The sequence below is a fragment of the Sabethes cyaneus genome, chromosome 2 (genome assembly GCF_943734655.1).
Source record: "Sabethes cyaneus chromosome 2, idSabCyanKW18_F2, whole genome shotgun sequence".
NCBI lineage: Eukaryota > Metazoa > Arthropoda > Insecta > Diptera > Culicidae > Sabethes > Sabethes cyaneus.
Window position 1 is genome coordinate 17,626,622 of NC_071354.1, and position 17,227 is coordinate 17,643,848.

Sequence of the window (17,227 nt, forward strand, 5' to 3'; positions counted from 1 at the left end):
TTCATTTGTTTTAGCTTCGATTGGAGTGTCATAAAATTTGGGAATAACACATTTAATTTTACTTTATATCCATTAAAATTAGCAATGGCTTCTAAAATTAGGCCTCCCTGTTCAATAATGTCCGTGAACTGTTTAGGGGGTTTTCATGATGAATGACATTTACGATTTTGTTTATCACAACGCAGGTTTTGCTAATACGACTTTTATAATATATTATTTATAGTATTTTGTAAATGTGGGATGACACAAAATTATACCAGCCAGAATAACATTATTGGTTTTTTTTCTTTACAGGTGGCGCTCTGGACCCCGGCATCGACCTGCTCGACGCGCTAAGTTTACACACAAATTTATCCCAATATCAAGGGGTTACAGTCACACAAGAGTATCAACATCAAAGGGTATATCATTTGTCAGGTTAGAATCAATTTAATTACCATATTTCCGTTCCCAATATATGAATGATTATCTGTACTATTTCCGGCAACAAGTTCGTCCGAATGGCAGCGCTGCAACACGAAACGTTGATTAGGACTGGCGATGGGAGTTGAGCTCCAGTTAATCGGGTTGTCACCTTTAGCAGCACACCCACCTAATAATCAACTTATGTATGCATTAGTTTTTGTTCTTAGTTGTATCCTGTCTACGCCTATCGCAGCGGAACGTTCCGACAGAAATGTCAATTCCATAATTAGCCTACTCCATTCCGTTTGCCTGCCACAACTGACCACACTTCACATGTCTAATGACTAGTGCATACATCAATTAGTACCGATGTAAATATATTTTATTCTGCCTTTCGTCGTTGCTTAAGATCCTACTTTGAGCTGCAACTCTAGCGAAGTGGATAAACGACCGCTAATGGCTAAACAAATCAAGATTAATGAAATGCCCGTGGAAGTAGAGCTTTCCGTTGATACTCGAATCTCATATTTCCGATACGCAACATACTAATTCAAGAGCGGAACAGTTTCGACTGTTTGGATTTTTTCCAGCGGAAATGCCTATGGTTATTTGTTTAATCCAATCAACAACTGTTTTGACGCGTGCTCTACTTCTTTCGGTTCAAAGAAAAAAAAGGATAGGAATAGCAGCTTAACCAATGGCACCGTAGTTCTATGAAGCTAGGCCTTGCTTGATTACTGTAATTTTTCACGGGATATGACGTATTATCATTGGCCTAAAACACGTCACAATGAATTTCTAAGAATGGTTAAACGAAACTTACATGACGACTATGATATCAGAAATAGACTAGACGTTGCTTATTAGTATTATTATTAAACGTGCTCATTAAAGAGCCACGCCAGTAGCGGTCTGGAACACCAGCTGATCTTCTATTACCGGCTAAGCATTTCTGCGACGACGATGATTGATAGTTCGCCATCAGCGTGTGTCCCATATGGAGGGGTACCATAAATGGCAACAGCGTTCAGGACATCACCCAGTCCAGACACTGACCTGACGCGTCTAGACCGTTTCCTCTTGTCACACACGGATCGATATGAAAAGCGAGCCTGTGACATGGAACTCCCTGTGACTATGGTAGAAATATGGTTAATGAAGTGGCGTCAAATTTCCAAACTTAGATTTAGTATAGTAGCCAGTAGCTCAACTAGTGACAGCAAAAATTGCATTCTCGTACTAGGTTAAATTGGAACCAGTGGCAAAATGTGCAACAATAAGTTTACTGGGATTCGTAATAAAAATATAAGAGAACTAAACTGAAGTTAATCAAGTAGATTGAGGATTAAGATACTGATGCCTGTTTGATGCTCTATGTTAGATCGAATTCAAATCAATTATCATCGCCGAAGGCTTAATATATACAGAACAAATTCGACAGAATTACAGATATACAGAACAAATTATGACATATAAACTGTTGCAGCATTGTACAAAGTTTTCCATTCCATTACTTAGTCGCAAGCTAGTACGCTGGCATGTCCAACATGATACATGAAGATATATTTTACTTTTGTTAAAAAGCAGGTGAATAATATACATACAATCCTTGACCATCCATCGTGACAGAATCAGAGATAAGCAAAACAGAAAAAACACACCCGGTGTGGTATACACTGAACGCGCCGCTTTCGATGGCCGACAACCGACTTCTTACTTCTACCGTAGTTTAATTACAAAAACACTTGGGTACCAACCGAGAGAGTGTGGGTTAGAGTGCCACCTGCCATTGAACGACCCAATATACATTTGGCCTTCATATCGAAATTTCCCAGTATCATTCAGTTTTTCATTCTTCGCACCAGATGCTCCTTCACTTTACAAAAAACATCAATGCTGAATTTGAAAACAATCGTGCATGCAATGCCATGGGATGTCATAATCTGATACTGTGTTGAAAATATCCAGCAGCTCTTACTGATTGCGACAATCTTCAATTGACCGTACAACTAGTTACAATTTCGAATCTTCTACGTACACCAACTTACAACCATCACCCAGAAGCAAAGCTTCGTCAATAAAGTACAGTGAAAAAAGCAATGGATCTATAGTGCTGCCTTGAGGTACGCCCAATTTAACCTAGACAAATAGCAATTGAGCTGTGCTCGTAGAGCTGGACAGCGTAAGTAAGAGCTTAACTACTCAGTAAAATTTTGGGATGCGCCAAGACGGTAAAGTTTTCGAAAAACTAATCCTTGATCTTTACGGTCAACCACAACCTTCCAGGACATCCTTTGTCGGCTTATCGCAGTCGTATACGATAATACCGTGACGGGGCCAATACTTTCTCAATTCTAGTTGTAAAAACGCATCATACGATTGATCGGACTATTTTTTTTTGTTGCTGTTCTATGTGAGTTTTCCCAAAAGATTTGTACGAGTTTTTCAAAAAGATTTTTAAAATCTTATGCCTCGGTACATAAAAATGTAATTTGTATAGCAATTCGGTAGAGTGTACCTGTTCGAATGAATGGAAACCTCTCTGTAGCGATTTTGGTGAAATACGGTGTAATATTCAATATAACACTTATTCAGCTAAAATAATATTTTTGGTAATAATTCATAATGCTTACAATGCTAGTTCCTTCTTATTAATTTTAACAATCGGACTCCAAAATCAATCTCTATGAAGACTGACGGTAGCAATTTTGTTAACAATTTAATATAAAACGATGACCGAATGATTTGTATTACCCGTGTTCACCGAAATGGGTCATTCCAAGCTTGCCAACAGAACTGGGTGTTACTATAATGACGTCGGTATTAGCATCCAATGATATTCAATCTAAGATTAATTTCGCCAGGGTTTTGCGGGACGCAGTTTACTCAACAGTACCCGGTGGGAAAAAATGTCATTGATGAAACAAATCATTGCAAGCTCACGACGTTCCTTAAGTGTTTGTATATTTATAGGCATGCAGCGTGCACTACAGTAGTATTTCCAATTTAGCAATAAAGGCGTGTCGCCTATGTTACTAAAATCGAAACTGTGTTAATCATTGATTTTTCTACGATTGCAACCATTTTATACTCAAAAAGTCCGAAGAGAGCTATCAGGCCGACAAGCAAGTTTTCGACACCCTGCGGCAAGACGTAATCCTACGTCAAAAAAATATTACCTTTAGAAACATGTACAACTACAAACATTTTTTCATGCACATACTGACGTAATCATTTTAGGTCATTATGACATATATGTGGAAATTGATTGATGTTTAAGCATATTTTTGGAAGCGAAATACTTCGTGTTGCCAAAAATTAATACTTTTAGTGACAAAATCGAACCACGCCGATATCAAAATCCGGCTATATATGGTGGTCAGTGCTCGAAAAGATTAACAGCCCTGCATGAAGGCGAATATAAAACGCGCATACAATTTTACCCCTGGTAGTATTCTATTATTTGTCAGCCCACGGACATGACTACTGAACTGCTGACAGTGTTTGTCTTTCTCAGTTTTCAACCCTTCAAAACAATTCATTCATGAATAGCAGTACTAAATGAATGAACGCAAGTGATTCACTTGAACCATTTAAGGTTTAAGGTTGGCAATGCTAAGTTTATTTCATCTGTATTACAAGCAGCAAAGAATGAGCAGTATATTGTATTAATTCAAGCGTATTCCATAAATTGAATATAAGATTTCTAAGCACTGATGGTGGTAAAGGAAACGCTGACTGATTTCATGGACAGATTTAATGCGTTCTTGATATAACCCATACTCAAGATTCCTTACCACGTTACAATATTCCAGAATTAGTCGCACATATGTTATTTATAGGAGTTTGATGGTGTATGGATCTTTGAGATTATAGCTGAAGCGTTTAGAAAACCCAGCATGCTATATGTTTCGTTGATAATAATCAATATTTATCTAAAAAGAATATTTAAATAGATTTTTGAACTTGTACATGAGAGTGAAAGAGACGGAAATAGTCAGCAAAATAACTCTCCGTCTCTTTCACTCTCATTGTTTTGCATTGGACAGATTTTTGCACAGATCCTCGCTGTACAGATGGCCAGATTTTTCCAACTCCAAGCAGCGAAACAAAATCGTTGAAAAACGACAGAAACAAGAGAGGTCCCATGTGGCTGCCTTGAGGAACACCCGAGCAGTTGATAAACTGGGATGAGAAATATGCCGATGGTTGCCACTTTTGAAAACAGGAAACTTTTGAAATCAGGTTCAGGGCACCACGAAGGTTTCAGTTTTTTAGCAGCTGACAGAATCATATCTGGAGTTAACTTGAACGTACTTGTGTCTACTAAATCATCAGGTATATCAGAACAACAGAAGCGATGACAGTCTCAGAGTCAAATGCAGATTATTCGCCGAAAACAGAAACGTACAATTTTGCAAACAACATAATTCCATCATGGTTTTAACTTCACTTTCATAGAGATATACATTAAAAGATATGTCAGTATATTTCCGTTTCGATTTGTAAAAGTTCAAAAAACCTTTAGGATTTCTGCGGAAATCAATTTGAATCCACATAACATACGATTTATACAATGTAGCATTCAACCGTATAATGCATACATAACATCCATGCATTGTATTTGAATCCTTATAATCACTACGCAACAGGCTTGGCATACACTTTTCGCTTCGATTTTGCTCTTTTAATTACTGCACCTCAGCGAAGCAGAATTTGAACAAGTGATGTATGGGACATTTATAGAGCTGGTAGCTATCTATAATATTGCTGAAGAAAGTAAAGCTCTATCATTTGTATTTGTGACGCTGTAAGGCTGCTACCCCGTTGGTAGCAAAAAGAGCGCTCTTTTGGCTTCCAACAGCAATGCAGCCCTACAGCGGCGTAATTACTAAAGAGAAAGCTTTACTTTCTTCAGCAATATTATAGATAATTACCAGCTCTACAAATGCCCCATACACCACTTTTTCAAATTCTGTTTCGCTGAGGTGCAGTAATCAAAAGAGCAAAATCGAAGCGAAAAGTGTATGCCAAGCCTGCTACGCAAAGCTTACAAAAAATACACTACTAAAAGTAAACACGAATGGTTTCAAAATGCTGCCCTACACTGTGTCTGTGTACATACCATACGCACTACGAATGAACTGATCGATTTTGTCTTCCGTTTATGATAATGAAATTTTGATTATCATGAAAATGTCATCACTAAATGCATGGCAATTTTCGTAAAAAAAACACTCAAAAAGAAAAATTGTTGACACTTCTCCTCCCAGCCCTTTGTGGATTCAACTCGCTGTAGTTCAAAGGTTAACCCATGCCTACGATCCACAAGTGGGTTCAAATCCGGTTATGATTGGCTCCGATTAGAGCTTGGTTCAATCCATGGATTCTCCAGCTTGGGAGAAAGATGCGGTACACAACTTTAATGACCCTCCCTTGTCTAATTTTCCGCTCTTGCCTCTTCACCAGAGATGCCAGAAGTGAAGACATGTCTTCATTTTGAAGACATTTTTGTTACAAAGAAGACTTTCATTTTTAAATGTCTTCACTTGAAGACATGTCTTCACCATGCAATTCAAATGGGTAAAAAAATCTGGAAAGCCGGAAGAAGACAAATGAAGACATTTTTCTGGATTTGTGAAGATTTTTCAAAAAATCACCTGGCATCCCTGCTCTTCACGCCTTGTCCCGTTCTGTTTGAGCACTATCAACACCTTTGTTTCATTACTTTATACTACCGTCTGGATGCTATTTTCGAGAAATCCCTGTATCCTAAAAATTCCTAGGTATATGACAAAACTTGTAGTGATTATCAAATGAATCAACACTATTAGTTTTGAGTTTCGCTAATTCAAAATATTCACAATACTCATCAAAATATTTCTGCTGCGTAGTTTCTAGTGGGATGTTCCCTTTTGCTGTGACACAACTTGTTTACTAGGCAAGTTGACACGGTTTTGAATTACACTGTGATCGACATTTTACGATGGGCCGCCATCAGCATAAACTCAAGCGGAAACCAACACCCTTTGATTCATAAAATAGTTTTGAACAGTTTGAACATTTATCAAAAATTTGACAGCTAACCTCAAAGAAAACACAAATTCTTGTCCATGAAAAATAATTTGAATATGTCAAAAGTTTTCCCCTACCTAACGCTTGATGCCTCAAATTTTCGCGTTGTTACTAAGAGCAAAATCGTATATTTTGAAGCAACTCTATTCCAAATTTATTCCCTTGCTTGAAAAGCATTATCAGTTGGCAGTGTGTACACTTTTTACTCTAATAGTTCATTCATAATTTTTTGGATTGTCAGTTTTATTTTAGCATAAATTTGAATCAGTATTTAACTAGGAGTTGTTAAAGCATAAACGCGTACAGGAATTTCGACGCATTCTTTTTTACGTCAGGGCCTATCAATCACCGAAGGAGGCACTATTTTTCATGCAGTAGGCACTCACTGAAAGCAAGCCGCAGCTTGAAATCAAATCAAAAGACAATTTGCTGATGTTTGGGTTCCTGGCTGCTTGCCACGAGTTGCGAATAAAAACCCCGTTTCCATAACATTCGTCTGTCGTAGAGCCATTCATCAACATTAGGGTAGCTTTCTTGAGTGTGTCCTTTTTGCGGCAGCGAAATAAAAGAGTAGAAAAATGAACGACTGTTAGCAGTCAATCAGTTCTATTTCAGTATGAATAAGTTGTTTCTAGCCGTCACTTTGAATGGTCCCAACGCAGGGCGGAAAGGGCAAAAAACCGTTACCAGACTTTTAACCCATCACCCTAGAACCGATAAATAAACGTCCACTATACGTTCTGTTTTATTTTTTTTTATTGTATCTCTCGGCGACGACCGTACGGACACGGTCACTGCTGGAGGAACACCCGATGTTTACTGTTTAAAATTAATGCCCTAGGTCAGTATTTATTGTTGTGCCATGTGTGCTTGACTCCTCTTCAGCGCTTTTTTTTCTTTTGCGCAGACATTCGCACGAATCAAATAACGCGATAAAAAGATAATGATCACTATATTTTCGATTTTACTACTGCTTTTCAGACTTTGCTTGTCTGACGATATTACCGGCGGTAAAGCACGTACAGGCCCTTGAGCTTAGGTGATGTTCTGGTTTTATAATGTTTTAGCACTGAATAAATTGGAGCAAAATTAATTATGTTGAGAATCACAGATATATTTAAATGTCTATTAAATAATAAATTCGCACTGCCAGTGCAGCCGGCAAGAGTCCGTACCCAGTATAGTTTGAATAATCAAAAGCAGTAATATGGAAACTGCCATTATATTTTGATTTATGGGACGTTGCTATAAACGTGGTTCTTTGCCGGTGAAAACTCAAGACGACAGAATAATCCAGGTCAGCCTTACTGCCGGCAACTACCATATAGTGATTGCCAAGATATGAAACTTGCTCGTTTGATCTATGCACTAAAAACTTATTGGTACAGGGTTGTGCACTTTACCAATCCGGTAAGTACCTGCCTGACGGTTTATATGGCAGAACCCTAAGCTAGTGATTATGGAAAATATGAAGCTTTCAACGCTTTAGACATATAACGGCAAAATGAATAACCACCCTCGTTCGATATATAGGTACATACATATGTACTGGCAAGGGGATTGTCTCTGAAGGGCAACAGTTCAAATTTATGGAACCAACGTTACTTAACCGGTGCGTTGCTATGAAACGAACTTTGGATAAACAATTTCGGAACCACGTGCTGTTGGAAAAGGCAGGTAGAATAATAATTATTCTTACAATGATGGTTCATGCAAGTTCAAACCAGTTCTTTATAACACTTGGTGATAGTCTCTTGCCATTTGAGTAATTTAAGTCCAAACTTTACAGCTATAATTAAAGTTATTGTTGAAAGCGTTAGGTATGTGATAAAAAATGCAATCAAATTAACAGCCCTCTATTTGAAATCATGTCCGTTACCAGGATATGGTAAATTAAATAATGGCCTTCTGGTTCCGCAGTTGAACAGTAGCGCATATTGCTCAGACGTACAATTCCGGCTCACAATAAATCGATTAAGCAATAATTCGTTTATGCAAAAATGAATATTGCTCTATCGCAAACATATCAAGCAAACATCTCCCAAACGTATCGTTCAATGAAACTCCACAAATTTATTAAATTCTCCGCCCGCAGCCGCTCCCGCGTCTCGATAGACACATTAAAAGGCAATTAAACACTCCTTCCCCGCCGAATGATGCAGCAACCAATAGTACTGCGTGGCTCCCATCCCGCCTTCAAAGTTTCAATCACTTACATATTGCATTCACTAAATGCTCACATCGTAAAAACACCACCCCCTCTGTGTTTACGATCGGTCGGAGGGAAAAAATGCACCCTGCGCGCTATGTCCGGTTTCGGTTTCTGCTCTATCCGCGACCAGCAGTGGGTAGCATCCAGCTGTCCAGTTCCGATGTCCTATCACTTTTCACGCCCACTAGACACGCTTGCCAGCAGAACAAAAAAACACCATCATCATACCAAGCAACAACCGAACCACATATCACGGCAGGCAGGCAGGCAGGCACGGCCGATGCTCATAAATCGATCAATGAAAATGCAATGACCTCTTTTCATTTCCACAACACACGAACTCCGACCAGCAAAAATCAGGTACCATGCACCATCGCACACCGTTCCATGTTCAGTGTCCAGCATGTTGCGCAACATGTTCGGCAACATCATGCCGCCGTTTAACGGTGAGAGCAGAGCCCAGAGCTCGCTATGAGCAACGACCAACATCGCGTTGGACTCTCGCTCTCGCTCGCACCGATGAGGCCCACAAATTTTCCTCCAATACAACCGCTTTCGTTGCGAAAGCCGCAGCTTGCTTCTCGTAAGAATGGCATACCAAAGAGAACCGCCGTGAACATGTGACTATCGTCCTCTGCTCTCATCCTTTCAACAGCCGCGAACCGCGTCGCTCTGTTCGCCGTCCTCACCGACCGGGCAAGCGAGAGAACTTCTCGCATGTTTACAACTCGCTCCCATGCTCCCTCCCAACTAAAGACCGTCAGCATGCCTGCTACTGCTCCGTTGGTGTAGTACATAAAACACCTTCAGCCCTCTTTCCGCCCATCATGCTCGGCAGGCACATGCGGAACTATCGCTGTTAACCTCCTCTCCCTCCTTGCTGATCGTCAGCCGAAAGGGGTTGTTTTTATGTATTCGAAGCTGTCAAATAACAACCCGACAAGCGATGCAAGCAGACGGACCGATTGACTGTGACAAACGGGTGTGTGCAACGTTGCTCCTAACCAGCAGCAGCGAAGTGCTTGCACTAGTTTGCATCATATTCTCTTATTGTTCCTTCCTAATGCTATCTATTACTATACTGGTAGTAATTCTACTCTCGGCTGAAAAAAAAAGAAACTGGTAGAGAGTTGAGTCATCCTTAGCAAAACAGGAAATGGTGCAAGGCAGTGCGCCTTCCTCCGGATAATCGCATCATATGGGTCAGAGCCATAGAGCAAAAGGTTTGGCCTTCTCTAGGAGGCGCCACGCTGGAATTATTGTTTTGTGATATGAAACTAAAATAAACCAAACTGAAACTAAATTTTGTGTAGTAAAATGCACTGAATGTATCTTTTTCTATGCGGTGTTTTTTTCGTAAATTATGGAAATTACCAGTGACGTTAAAAACTCGAAATCTCAAAACTCATCAAAAATCAAAATCAACTATGAATCATGTCAACTTGATCCTATGCAGAAAAAAATCACATGTGAGTTTTTCTGTTTTCATAGCAAGAAGCACAAAACTCACGCATATATCTTCCCGCTTGATCACATTCTGCTTTGCTTCAACTGCTACCCGGAGCTATACACCTATACATACAAATTCGTTGTTGAACAGCATAGGCATTCTCTCGTGCGATACGTAACTGTGACTGAGCGTAAGAGAATGAATCTCTAAATAAATCGTATAGTTAAACTAAAACACATATTTAAACTACATGTTTATCAAATTCTTATTAGGCTTTTTACTTTCTAGTTAAGAAAATGTCGATTCCCGCGAAGCAAAAATGTAAATTCTGCCAATTTGTTTGCCATTTTAATTCATGAGTGTGTGCTAGCTTTTTTCGCAGTTGATGTTTTCTCTGGCGGTTAATTCTCTTTCGCTCTCTGGTTCGTTGTATGAAATGCCAGCTGTGGAAGAAGTAAGCAAAATGCTCACAGCTGAATTTGGTTCACATCGCATAGCAACAGAGAAATTCATATGTGAGCTCGGCGCTTCTGATCAAGGTTGAAATTTCATGGTGCTTGAAATCTCATTGAGTTTTCTGCTGCTATGAATTTTTCTACACTGGAAATTACGCCGTTTTAATTGCAAACTTTGGCAGCACGTAGTTTTTTCTTGAAAGTCGTTTTATGCTCGACATGTTTTTAACGATTTCCAGACAGAGAAAAAAGTAAAAATTTACTTTTCTAAAAGGCAAGACTAAATATTAACAGCCCATACAGATACCAGAAAACCGGTTCACCGGTTATTTAGAACATCGCTACACAAGTTACATCGCTACAAAATTACAAAAAATTAATGAACAACCCAAAATACATAAACCAGTAACCGAGCTCCAAAAAGTGCCCATAAAATCTACAAGCCGGTCCATTAGCCACATACAAGAATTGGTTGAATGCCTGAAAACATCGGGAAACCTAACAGGAGAATAATATGGAGATATACATAATGGTTTCTTTTCATGTCACGGTATTAACGGGTGACAACTAAAATTTTGGATTTTTTTTCTCAAGCTGTCAAAAAAAGACAAACATGCATGAAGAAGATCTGATTTACCGAAATTGAAGTCGGCTGTTCGGCAAAGCTTCCGCTTGATGTCCGACCAGGAGCGTTGTACGGCCGTCATGTCAACTTTGCGAATGCATCTCTTGATTCTACCAATCAACTGTTTGCAATTCGTTGCTCTCCGGTTGTTTTTGTACACTAAGGAACTCAAAACCTCGAAGAAATTCTCAATTGGGCGCACTGAGACAGATTTGTTGGGTCGTGGTTTTTGGGTACAAATGGGATCGAATGGGTATTCAGGAACGATTGTGTTTTATTGGCGTAATGCGATGATGCTCTATCCGGCCAAAACACGTATTGTCCATCTGCATGATGTTTTTGTAGAAACGGGATCAAAATGTTCTTCAAACAGTCGTCTGATGCATCTTAATTGATAGCCAAACCAGAGGGCTTGTTGTTGAAGAAACGAGAAAGAGAACGATGTCCTACTGCGGCCATAATTTTGGCTGGTCTTCCACTACCTTACTAGCGAATAGTTGTTGGGCATCTTAGGGCATGGTAAACAGTCGAAGCCGCAACATATTCGCAAATGTTGTACCGTATAGTTTTTGCCGAGATTTTTCTGAAATTTTCTGTGGCAGTTCGTAATAGTGTACAACGCGCTCCCGAAATGCTTCTTGTTTCGACGTCATTTTAAGCAAAACAAGGCAAGCATAAACAAAACAAATAATATTGACAAAAATAGAAGAGAGAGAGAGCTAACACATACATACTCTCATTTCTCTCTGAGATCGTTTGTTGTTGAGTATAGGGGCCTCAAAAAAAATCCAAAATTTTAGTTGTCACCCGTTACTTTCTACTTAGCGTTCCAATAAGCATTAGGGTGACACCGGAGGTAAAAGTATGATGGCATTTAAAGCAAACACGATTGGGTGTGTGGAGTGGAATTACTTATTTTTGTATTAACTGGGTTCAAAATGCTATTGTGACTTTTTTGGAGATTGTCTTTTGTAGTTGGAAGAATGGCTTTACATTTACGGTTTATTTTGTTTATTTGTTAGAAAAGTCAATAGATTTCTTGATCCTAATGACTAAGGGTTAATTGCTACAAACAACTTTCAGGAGCACTAATGGGCAACCCGCTACCATTCTTGTACGAATTGTTCATGGCAAATGTAGAAAATGAGCTGATAGAGACACAGTTGCTACCGTCATCCGGGGATACTTGAAATGTTGGGTTACTTGCAATACTCCTGCGCAACGCCCTTATGATAGCTCCTGCACCCTTATGACAACTCTAACGCATTTATTTGCTTACATAACCTGGATAAGCTTTAGTTATTAAGCTGTATGAATAAAATAGTTTGCTTTACTTCTTCCGTAAGGTTTACATGGGAAAAGCAAAGTAAACTGTTTTATTCATGCGGGCTATTATTTCCAGTTTCCATTGAAGCGGTGCCAAGTTGTTATGTTATCAATTTGTTATGAGTTATGAGTGATGTTATCAATTACCTTCGAGTTTTTCTTCCTGGCTAAGATCGTCTCAAGCCCTTCCAGAAATGTTCCCGTAACATCTGTAAATGCTGTCATATGTCCAATCAATTAACTTTAATATTTCCTAAAGAGGATTCCGGAATAGCGGTCAGTGGTCGGCCGATAAGACAATATGCCGGTGTTATTAGTTCACTCTGCTCTGGTTTCGAGGTGGTTGCGAGGAGAGAACGTGAATTCAGGCTAGCTACAGTCTCCGTCGAAACAGTTGCAAATTGTTCGAAGTTGCGAAAGATGTGTTCCCTAATACTTTCTTCAGGTGAATCTTGTTACTTTTTTCTGCTGCCCAAACTCCAGAGCATCCACCGGTATGAATTATCATTCAATAGCATTTGACATGCTGAATGCAGAATTCAAATAATTATCTGAATGTATTTGCTGAACGATACTTTGACAACCGATTAATTTCTGAAGGGCTGCCAAAAACGCACTAGTTGACAGAGACCAGCTCCAAATATATTACTCGTCTAACCATGCGTACGAAAACCGAAAACCTTCACGGTAGCTCTGTAGCTAGTACGTACTTATTTCAACCAGCCAAGAGTCAGGATGGCTCTTGCCGTATCAAGAATTACACTATACTCGGTGCTGGGTTACTCGTCGCCAATTCGTGGCGCTTCTCGACACACGCAAGTCGGCTTCAACCAGCTCGAGCCATCTGACACGTTGGGTCCCTCTGTTCCTGGAACCGGTGGGGATCTTGAAGAGAACGAATTTTACTGCACAGTCGTCTCGCACACTGTGTGCATCGCAACACGTAGTTCAAACGCGTACGCCACTCTCCACTTTCCGTTTGTACTCCACAAAAAATAGTCCGCAACACCTTTCGTATAAATACGGCAAGTGCACGTATGTCTTCCGTAAGTAAATTTACTGTCTCAATTCCGCAGGGTCTGATTAGCGTTTTGTACATCGTCAGCTTTGTGCGGCTTTGTCAGCTTTGTCGAAGCGTCTTGCGGAGGGAAAAGTAGGGCCGGGTTCCAGGTTGAATGTCTCCTTACTCACATTATTGTCAGCGGTGACCAGAGATCCCAAATATACGTACTCTTCAAGCACTTCCAGTTCATAGCAGCCACTGTCCGTAAGAGGCAAGGTTCCATCCACCCCTCAGATAGTTTCTCCTCCTTCCAAATCATTGAAATTATCCAGTGAAGTTCCGTTACTAGCAGTTCTCAGCCATTTTTGTAGAGTTCTGCCCTTGTCGATTCTTTTCGGCGGCTCTACTATTCTTCAGCTGACCGATTTCTCGCCGGATCTCTTTGAGATCCTCCTAGGTTAACTTTCGTTGCGTCTCCTTCTGTTTTAGCGTCGTTGAGATGATCAGCGAAGCAAAATTGATGCATCGCTGACCGTTTTCGTTCATGCCGGTGTGAAGGTTGTAGGGCCCGCTCACCAGATCACGATTTTGATGTCCCGCAATTATAAATATACACAGATTTTCTTAAACGTCATTGATAGAGAAACACACAGAAAAGTTTCGGCGGATACTTTCACGTGACATATTAAAATCAAAGACAGCGACAACTCTATTGAAGACTCGCTGTACTCCGGTCATAGCTCTGTTTTGCCCGTAGTTGAAACGATATTCACAGCATTGCGTCACTCCGCAGTGTCCTGGAATGTACGTTCAGATTAATGATTCCCAAAATAGCAGGACAATCGATTCTTCCCAAGCAACAATGAGAGTTTTATTATACTCTTATTGCTGCTTTCTTGACCACTTTTGGTCTTAAATGCCTTCATAAGAAATAAAACCGAAATTGTTGCTTGGGTTCCCTGCAACATAGCAGCAGCAAACAAAGCTCTTGTAACGTTCCTTCGCACGAAGTGTCTCCAAATGGATCAATCGGCATCGTCTCTCGTAACTCGGAAATCGGAACGGATCTCGCCAAGGTAGATGACGGTGCGCGAAACTTAAAAAGCGGCGTTGAATCGACTCAATCCTGGCCATTCCGTTTGATAATACGGATGCCAGACAATGGAACCGTATTTGAGAGTTGAACGGAAGAGTGAGCAGTATGATGCCTTGAGACAATACACGTTGATGAAGCCTTTAGCGTTCTGGATGCTTTGACCACAATGTAGGAAATGTGTCATCTAAACGATAACTGACTATCCAAGATCTTCCACATCTTCTCGCCTTTGCAACAGATCTCCAGTGCAGTGTAGCTTGTTGGATTTAGATAGGTTGCCGTACTAGGGTCACGCTACCGAGTCTCATGATGAGGCTGTCATCTTATAGTGCCTAGACAACACTGTGGCTCCTTGCTTGTTGATATGCGACCTTAGTTCCCGCAGGGGTTGGTTATCCAATCTCCGCTAAGGTTGCTCGTTTTTTCCGATTGGTACCACGAGGAGATAGAAATTGGAGTTACTGATTAAGGCGCCCACCACGGGGTCTGTTTTACGCATCATCCAGCCATTCACCAACCGGGTTTACCAGCTCTATAGCTAGTATTGAATGGATTACTGACAGTGTTACGATACATGTTAGGACTATTCGTTGTTTATTGACGGAATTTCCACATTAGCCTTTTTAATGCTTTGTTTACCATTTTGGGCATTAAGTATTCTTACAGCAGCTCTCACAAGTGACTTATCCAAATGACATAGCTTAATAGCGTCACTATCATAGGACTGAGACACGATGTCGAGAAAGGTGTTTGGTCAATTCTTATAGCGCCCATCAAAGCTTGGAATCGGGGGTTTGAGAGGTTGCTGATGGGTGACCACTTGCGGTGGAGCTGGTTCAACATAATTCCTCTTCTCTAGAATTATGGTTTCCTAATGCTTCACTTTTCGCTCAGTATCCGATGGCAAGAAGGAATGACAGGCTCAGGGATGTGGCTCGAAGGAGGAAGGACTATATGTTCCCTCAACGCAATAAGCAGACTGGGCTCTAGAGCAGCGATTCCCAACCTTTTTTGGTTCGCGAACCCCCCGGTGAAATTCCTTATACTTTTTTGCAGGGAACTAAATTTTTGGTGAATCCCGGGGGTTCGCGAACCCCAATTTGGGAAACGCTGCTCTAGAAGAGCATCTGTCAGAGGAAGCAAGCAAGGCGACTGAATATGGATATCTAATGGACACTTTGCCTTCGTTGGATCATTACTTGCAGAGCAACTTAGTGCTTTTGCAGACCAGCGGATTCAGGACTATCACTGTTCTTCACTGCTAGTAAAATACTGGTTGTCGATTATAAATGCGTAATATTTCCTAAACTGAACTAACTTTAATGTCCACAGGATGGTGGTCTTAACCTAAAGTGCACAAGTTGCACTAGCGATTTACTATCAAAACTAAAAAAATACCCTCAGCAGTCGATGTTTCACGGGAATTCAATTAAAGAAGGTAAATTCATATTGGACCAAAAACGACTGCGCAGATAAAATTCCAATTGGACCTTGTTGTCGACTAAGCAGGTGCAATATAAATGTTGCATCGATAAAGCAGGAGAAAGACAAAAATTTCAACAAAGCAGAGAAAGACGAATGGTGCAGAATCAGATGCAGAAGCAGGACAAACGTCGATAATATTACGATGATAGTGCAGACTTTCAACCGGAACACTAATTTTTATGTTTAAATGTCTTTTGAATGTTTTACGAATTTGGCGATTCGGACAACGGATGTTATGCAGAACGTTCTTAACATTCTGTGCTGTCAGTCAAGTCAGCCTGACTAGTAATTTCATATATCGAAATTTTATCACATAATACATGCAAATAGTTACTGCAGTATAGAACTTATTCTGATTTCATTTTATTACGTGCCCTTCTGCTGATTCTGATAAATATTGTTTTAAATATTAGTACTAAAACGGCGAAAACAGCAGTTAAAGATCCGGCAGCAAATAGTATCACATCGAAGGAATGTTTACGAAAAAATCCATACTCGTGCAGTGAATGGTTCCATAGCTGTTCACTGTCGACGTTTCTAAGTACCCATTCGATGGACCTTGTTGCTAGTTCCAGTGGTGACTCCTTCTGATCTTGCAGCAACTTTGACAGCTTAGCAGCTATGCGTTTGTAACTGAAAAGTAACCAAAAAATTTCAATATCTTGTTGCAATATGTTTACTAAGTTTATACCTTTCATTGGTAAGTAAATCTTGGATGCACTCCACTAATTCATGTGCAGACAAGGTACGGATTTCCAACCTTCGTGCAGTACCTTTGCGGACCATTTGATTGACATTGTCAAACTGGTCGGCGTAGATGGGCAATCCTAGCATGGGGACCCCATGCCACGCGGCTTCCTGAACACTGAGCAGCCCTCCGTGGGTAATAAAAAGTCGCAGCTTCGGATGTGCCAGGATGTCATTTTGAGGGAACCATGGAGCGGTGAGAACGTTTGCCGGTAATTTCAGAGGGAGACTGTCTTCGTGGTCCACTTTCCACAGGAAGTACAGGGACGGCAAACGTTCCATGGCAGTGATAATGTTACGCAAAATAATGCTGCCAAGCTGGTCGCTGCGTGCATTGGATCCAAGAGA

The 17,227-nt window shown here is 40.3% G+C and overlaps 1 protein-coding gene across 1 annotated transcript in view; it reads left to right on the top strand.

Annotated features, from left to right (window-relative positions):
• The window catches only part of LOC128735143 (protein kinase C-binding protein NELL1-like), a 114,455-nt gene that overhangs the window by 51,745 nt on the left and 45,483 nt on the right, over positions 1-17,227 (top strand). Inside the window, exon 3 of the mRNA XM_053829639.1 lies at positions 295-417. Coding sequence (XP_053685614.1) covers positions 295-417 — 123 coding nt within the window. The remainder of the gene's footprint in view (positions 1-294; positions 418-17,227) is intronic.